Source organism: Triticum dicoccoides, chromosome 3A (assembly GCF_002162155.2).
Source record: "Triticum dicoccoides isolate Atlit2015 ecotype Zavitan chromosome 3A, WEW_v2.0, whole genome shotgun sequence".
Lineage (NCBI taxonomy): Eukaryota > Viridiplantae > Streptophyta > Magnoliopsida > Poales > Poaceae > Triticum > Triticum dicoccoides.
Genome location: NC_041384.1, coordinates 607,454,369 through 607,462,233, shown reverse-complemented (window position 1 = coordinate 607,462,233; position 7,865 = coordinate 607,454,369). Strand labels below are relative to the sequence as shown.

At 46.9% G+C, this 7,865-nt stretch overlaps 1 protein-coding gene across 1 annotated transcript; it reads left to right on the top strand.

Annotated features, from left to right (window-relative positions):
• The first annotated feature begins 6,206 nt into the window (after positions 1 to 6,206).
• Positions 6,207 to 7,217, top strand: LOC119266558 (MADS-box transcription factor 34-like). The gene has a single exon (XM_037547791.1). It carries the CDS (start codon positions 6,207 to 6,209, stop codon positions 7,215 to 7,217), a length of 1,011 nt encoding a protein of 336 aa, XP_037403688.1.
• Positions 7,218 to 7,865: the final 648 nt, after the last annotated feature.

Below are 7,865 nucleotides of genomic sequence, written 5' to 3'. Positions count from 1 at the left end.
GGGTGAACGAATTACTTTTGAGCAATTGACATAATTGAGCATAGTTATGAGAATATCTAGGTATGATCATGTATATAGGCATCACGTCCAAGACAAGTAGACCGACTCCTGCCTGCATCTACTACTATTACTCCACTCATCGACCGCTATCCAGCATGCATCTAGAGTATTAAGTTCATGAAAACAGAGTAACGCCTTAAGCAAGATGACATGATGTAGAGGGATAAACTCATGCAATATGATGAAAACCCCATCTTGTTATCCTCGATGGCAACAGTACAATACGTGCCTTGTTGCCCCTACTGTCACTGGGAAAGGACACCGCAAGGTTGAACCCAAAGCTAAGCACTTCTCCCATTGCAAGAAAGATCAATCTAGTAGGCCAAACCAAACTGATAATTCAAAGAGACTTGCAAAGATAACCAATCATACATAAAAGAATTCATAGAAGATTCAAATATTGTTCATAGATAGACTTGATCATAAACCCACAATTCATCGGTCTCAACAAACACACCCCAAAAAGAAGATTACATCGAATAGATCTCCACAAGAGAGGGGGAGAACATTGTATTGAGATCCAAAAAGAGAGAAGAAGCCATCTAGCTAATAACTATGGACCCGTAGATCTGAGGTGAACTACTCACACTTCATTGGAGGGGCTATGGTGTTGATGTAGAAGCCCTCCGTGATGGATACCCCCTCCGACGGAGCTCCGGAAAAGGCCCCAAGATGGGATCTCGTGGATACAGAAAGTTGCAGCGGTGGAATTAGGGTTTTGGCTCCGTCTCTGATCGTTTGGGGGTACGAAGGTATATATAGGAGGAAGGAGTACGTCGGTGGAGCAACAGGGGGGCCACGAGGGTGGAGGGCGCGCCTGGGGGGGTAGGCATGCCCCCCTACCTCGTGGCCTCCTCCTTTGTTTCTTGACGTAGGGTCCAAGTCTCCTGGATCATGTTCGGTGAGAAAATCGCGTTCCCAAAGATTTCATTCCATTTGATATTCCTTTTCTTCGAAACCCTAAAATAGGCAAAAAAACAGCAATTCTGGGCTAGGCCTCCGGTTAATAGGTTAGTCTCAAAAATAATATAAAAGTGGATAATAAAGCCCAATAATGTCCAAAACAGTAGATAATATAGCATGGATCAATCAAAAATAATAGATACGTTGGAGACGTATCATGTTGTCAGCACTAGCATTGCCGCCCATCCCGCCATCATCCTTGTCGTCTTCCCTCTTCTTCCCTCCCACACCACCTTCTTCCTCCTCATCCTTCTCTTCTTCATCTTCACATTCGTCCTTCTGAGCTCATCCTTCTCTTCCTTCTCGTCCTCCTTCTTTTCATCCTCCTATTTCTCCTCTTTTTCAACCTCTTCCTTCTCTTGTTCCTCATTTCCCTTATTGTGTTCCTCATTTTTGTCCTTGTCTTAATTATTTGCCTCTTCCTCCTCCTCCTCCTCCTCATCCTCCACGTCATCCTCCTCTTCCTCCTCCTCGTCATCCTCCTCTTGCTCCTCCTCCTCATCATCTTCTTCCTCCTCATCATCACCCCCCTCTTCCCCCTCCTCCTCAACCCCCTCTCCCTCCTTTTCATTCTCGTCGACATCCATGCGCTCATTGTCACCAGGTTCTGTTGTTGTTGGTGGGCTGCTCTACAAACTGTCATCGTCATCATCTTCTTCAACGACGTTGTCATCATCACCTTCCCCATCAGATGCGTCCTCATCTCCAGATTTTTTGTCGTAATCTTCTTCCTCCTCTTCCTCTTCATCTGAAAGTCCTAGTTCCTCTTCCTCCATTTCCTCATCATCATCATCAAACAACAAAAGCCTCTCCTCATCACGAGTTCTGTTGCCCTTTCCTTTCTTCTTCCTTGCAACATCTTTCACTTTAGGAGTTGCCGCTGCTCTTCTATGCCTTTCCTTCATAATTGGTTGACGTGCATCTGGAACCCTGGAAGCACTCGTGGCTGCACATCATCCCCCTCATCCATCTTGCCAACACCTAGCACAAACTTCCCCACTTGGGAAGATATTTCATAGCACGTGTTGTGTACCAACACCGACAACTTCTTCTGTTTCTGCAAAACAACAAAACAAGAGCAGTAGAAATGATGAGTACATAGAAAAACATACATTTCATTATCAACTTCGCATAAAAAAGTGTCGGATACTAGAAAGCAAAAGAAAAGAACATACATTGATCTCGTAATTCTAGGGCAACTTGGCAGCAACAAACTTCTGGATATGATCCATGCTCCCAAATAGGCTATCTTGAGCACACCTTGAGAACTCAGTTTTCAACTATTTGTGTTCATGGGTAGGTGTCAAAAATCAACAGCCAGGAAAAGTGTGGGAACATTTAAAATCAAAAGATAAACAAAAATGATCTTTATTGTGAGGTTTAGCAATTGCCTGACTAAATTAGGGCAATAGCATGCATATTGTTGGGCAACTCCAAGGAAACTTGGTACATGGACAAGGACACTAACAACTGGAAAACCCCATAAGTAACTCTTTGGACTGAACAATATACAACTCCAAATGTATCCTGCTGATGAGCAACTACAAAAAATAGGGCAACTAAAACTATGCAGATGGGCAACTCCCAACCGTAATTAGAGCAAGTCCACCTCTGATTATGGGCAACTACAAAACCTACTAGTGAGCAAGTCCACCTCCAAAACTACATGCCTACTTGATAAACATGAGGCTCTACATGCTGAACAACCATGAAAAAATGTGCATGGGAAAAAAACAGGAAAAAACTTACTCGCAGCTTTCCATATACACCCTTTCTGATCATGTCCTTCTTCATGACTGCCCTGATGAGACCCTCGTTCCATGCTTTAACCCATGGATGAATATTCGTTGTGCTCTCATCCACAAAGTCCTTGGAAATGGACCTGTAGTCCACATCTAGCGAGTCGAGGTAAATGAGTTGTCTCGCAGACCAAAACACAAACAAAAGAAAAGAAGGACACATGTTAGTTTCTTGAAACTATTGAAGAATAAAAACAATGAAAAGAAAGGCAATGAACCAGAAAAAAAACGGGGGATCCAGATCATTTTACCACTAGGTGGAATAGGCAACAACATATAGTATCCTTCTTGTCTAGAAAACCCATGAAAGTAATTCTAAGCTGGTCAACAACGAACTAGCAAACATCTGAATTCACAATGTCACGTGGGTTCAACGCAACTGAATAGGCAGGCGGTGACACCTTCAAGCTGGTTGTCGGTGCAAGAAAACAACTGAAAACAATGACAAGCCAGGCGCTTAAGAACGTGTCATCATGAGAAACTCCCATCTCCTTTATCATCTCCACCCACTTGGTCACTGTTGGCACAGGCCCTGAAGGAATGTTGAACATCCCATTGAAAAACTTTACTATGTCTGGATCAATTTCATATCCAACCTTGTTCCGCCCCCTTGGCAGACCCCATATCCTTTCAACACTGTCTATGTCGACCGGGATCTTACCCCTCTCAGGTATAACAAGCTGGGACAACTCCGGGTCATAAGAATCCATGACAAACTTCACGATATCTCCTTTCATTGTTATCGTGCCGATATCAAGTACGCCGCCAAAACTTATATCACATATGGCTCCCCTTTGCAGGTCTTCGAGGGAAGCCTTTAGAGTGAATAGTCTTGAAAAGGTGATGCCATGTTCCTTGGTGGCGGCGCACTAGTACCAATCTGTGGAGAAAACAGAAGAATTCAAAACTAAAAATAAGGCAAGGTTGTTGTGCCTGGTAAACTAAGCAACTACATCTACATTAAAAAGCAACTGGTACTACTATACTAGGCAACTGGTACTACTATACTAGGCATCTGGTGGTGAAAAAATACATGAAAAATGATTGTTTTTTTATATAAAGCGGAAATAACAACAAAAGAACAAAAATAGCAAACCCAGTATTCAAAAAACCTAGCAAGCGTTGAGAAATACATATTCAAGGAAAAGACATACCTAATGTCCCTGCCTTGAGATAAACTACAACAAAAACATCCCCCCTAGCCCCACTACCGAATTCAAGTTTTTTTTAATAAAATACCTCGTCTCTGCTTTTCTTCACATGTTTCATCTGCCTCCATTCTTCATCACGAGGAACAGAATCAGTGGCCCGTTTCCCAGCCCGTCCACCCCGGACAGGATTCTCATTCAATTGCTCGCGCTTGCGTCGAACATTGCTTGTTATTTGGACCAGCTCCTCGTTTCCCTCATTTCCAGCTTCGCCATCAGTCCTCCCAGCAATCCTCTTGCTTTTTCGGGCCATTCTGTAAAACAAAATGTGCAACACCCAAAAAATAAAAAAATTGTCATTTGGGTGGAAAAAATACAAGACCTAGAAGAACAATTATACTTGCACATAAAAAAATGAGTGAATTCAACAATATCATTGGTGAGTACAGAAAAATGTGCCTCTGTTTAACATCACCTAACTTCATTCACCATGACTACTGCAAAACAAATGCCTATTATTCCTAATGACATCTCGTCTGCTATTCGGGCCAACTAGGTGATGAGTCTAGGCAACTGCAGGATGTTGGGTAGGCAACTTATAGCAACAAGACAATAAAAATAACTAATTACCCAAAAAAAAGCAACTAATGTTATATTTCCTTGCAAAATGAGTAGTAAAATTGAGCAACTACTATCATATACATATACAACTACCCCTGCAGATCCAAGCAACCCCAAAAAGCAGCCAAAAACTGATAAGCAACTGTAAAAATATATTGTAACCAACTATTTTAACAAAAAGATTGAGCAACGACTGTCTCATGGCTACACAATGCCGCCATCAGATCCAGGCGACTCAAAACAGCGCCCGATGGGGTGAGAAAAAACAGCAACAGTTGCGCAAAAAATTCATGGCAACTTGTGAGAAAAAAAATGAGCAACTACTTCGCCTAGCTACACAATGCCCCCATTAGGTTCAATCCAGGCACTCAAAACAGCACCCGATAGGTGTGAGAAAAATACAGCAACTGCTGCACAAATTCATGGCGACTGTGTGAGAAAAATTGAGCAACTACTGTCGCCTGGCTACACAATGCCCCCATTAGATCCAGGCAACTCAACGTCGCCGATGGCTGAGACAAAAATCAGCAACTGCTTCGCAAAATCATGGCAACTATGTGACAATAATTGAGCAACTGTTGTCGCCTGACTATACAAATCCCCTCGTAGATCCACGCGCTCAAATAGCACCGAAAACACCCTAAATCTCGACGGGATCTCAACCCCCAACCTCCCTCACCATATCGCCAACCTCAACATTCAGATCTCGACCCCCCTACAGAAACACGACCGTTGTAGATGCAATGCACAGGCCCCGCAGATGCCATGGACAACCCGTGCCCGCCCTCCTCGCCCTCTGTGCTCACCCCGACACCTCACCCAAACCCTAGCCCTCGCCCTCACCAAGCCAAACCAGGAAAAAAGCAAGGACGAGATGCGGGACTACCTCCGCCTGTAGCCGCAACCGCCCCGTGTCGACGAACGGCCTCCCACGCCGGCGAATCCACGACTGCAGTCCCCTGCAGGTCGTCGTCGGGAGAGGAAGAGGAAGAGGCAGGGGCAGAGGCCGTTTCGAAAATGGAGGGGCAGAGGATTTCAAATGGAAAGGGAAGGGGAGAGCGTGCGAGCAGCGGTTTCGCCTGAATTAATGAGGCGGAGCCCATCACTACGCCCTGGTTGGAACCGTTACAAACAGGCGGTAGCGATCTCGCGCATTGTACGATCGAGCGGTGTGCGCTCGTGCGCGCCGAATCGTGCATAAGCGATTTAGGAAATAAGAAATAGAAGGAAAGAAACGTACGTACGTGAGGCAACTAATTGTGCCAAGGTTCTTGGCTACACCCAACAGCAGGCCTAGCACTCATTCTTTAACCCTTGCCTAATAAAAACACGCAGCCGAACGTGGCCATAAAATGCTGGAGCATGCTGGTAAATTTACGCTTATACGCGTGACAGCTCACAGGCAGAGAATACCGAATAATACCTCCTTGCCAATCATGAGTTGTCAACGTTAGGGCAAGCGATTCCTCCATCCTCATCCAGTCATCCTCCTCTCACCACTGCTATATATATAAGCACATACGACCCCGAGGCCAAGACGTAGCCAGAACCAGACACACATCTACCTCCTCTCCCCTTCCTTTCTCTGAGCCACCGAGCGAGCGACGAGGGAACAATGGTCGGGCGAGCGGCGGCGCCAAAGCGGAGGGCCGGCAATGGGCGGACGAAGATCGCCATCCGGCGGATCGAGAAGAAGCGCGCCCGACAGGTATGCTTCGCCAAGCGCCGGCAGGGCCTGTTTAACAAGGCCAACGAGCTGGCGGTGATGTGCGGCGCCCAGGTGGCCGCCGTCACCTTCTCGGACGGCGGAAAGGCCTTCTCCTTTGGGCACCCCTCCGCCGAGGCCGTCGTCGACCGCTTCCTGGCGGGGGGAGGCGCGTTGGTCCAGGGCGCCGCCGCCGACGACGACGAGCTGAAGAAGCTGCACCAGCTGCACGGCGAGCTGCGTACGCGGTTGAAGGAGGTGAAGGCGCGGAAAGGGCGCGTGGTGGAGGCCATGGCAAAGGAGCGCGCCGCGGGGGATCAATTTGCGGTGTGGCTCGACCCCGAGTTGGGCGACATTGGGGAGGAGGAGCTGATGGCCTTCGCCGCCGAGCTGATGGTGGCGCGGGCCGCCGTCTCGGACCGCGCATACCAGGTGCTCTTGGAGGCGCAGAACGTCAGCCGCATGCTGCAGGCGCCCCCGCCGCCACAGCAGCAGCTCTTCGGTTGTAGCACCTTTGAGTTTGGTGGCAGCAGCAGTGGCAACGCCGGGATGGGGATGCAACAGATGCAGATGGTGATGCCTTCGACGCAGGGGTTCGCCGTCGGGATGCATATGCACCAGATGTCAATGGCAATGCCTCCGCCGCCGGGCTTGGCCTACGGGGTGGATTTGCAGCAGATGCATATGTCGGTTCCTCCATCGCCCGTTTTTGGCGCCGGGACGGAGATGCAGCGGATGATTATGGCGATGCAGCCGCAACCGGTGTTCGCTGCCGACACGGAGATGCAGCAGGCGGCTATGGCGATGCCGCCGCCGCCGGAGTTTCCTGTTGGGATGGCGATGCCTCCGCCGCCGGGGGTCGCCGCCGGGATGAAGATGGTGCAGCAGGGGCCCGGGATGAACATGGGCTTCCCCTACTGAGGAGAAGAAGACAAGATCCATACCAAGTCTGAGTCTGTGAGAGTCAGACTCTATGACACCGATCTCTTAGTTCGTTATCAATCTATTTATATTATACACCGATCTCTTAGTTCGTTATCAATCTATTTATATGATCCTGAGTGCAAGATTCATTTTCCTAGTAGTATCAATTAAATTAACGGCTTTGCTAGAACTCATCTAGCTGAGTTTTAGTTATGCCTCATTCACTTTTATAGCCATTGGATTGATACTATAAGATGTGTGTGTGCTGATGTGATTTGTAATACTATTTTTATCTGTTTTTGTTTTCAGGTGAATGAGACCAAATTATATCTCATCTAGATGAGTCCTAGGCACTCCCTTAAATTAATAGCTTGTAATCTATTTGTATGAGTGGCACCGAGACAGAAAATTAAAGAATGAAATACTGTTAGTAGGCATTTCCTTTGGTTCTCTCTGGTGGCAACAGAACAAAAGATTTATGCGTCTTAATTGTTCAAAAATCCTATGGAAATTTGTGGGCTGGACCATGCCTTTAACGCGAGAGCGCCATCCAACAGCTAGCCTATGGATCGGCGCCTATCTAATGAGCCATCAGCATCTAACATTTTTTAGGAAAATACATATGGCTAGATGTTGATCTCCAAT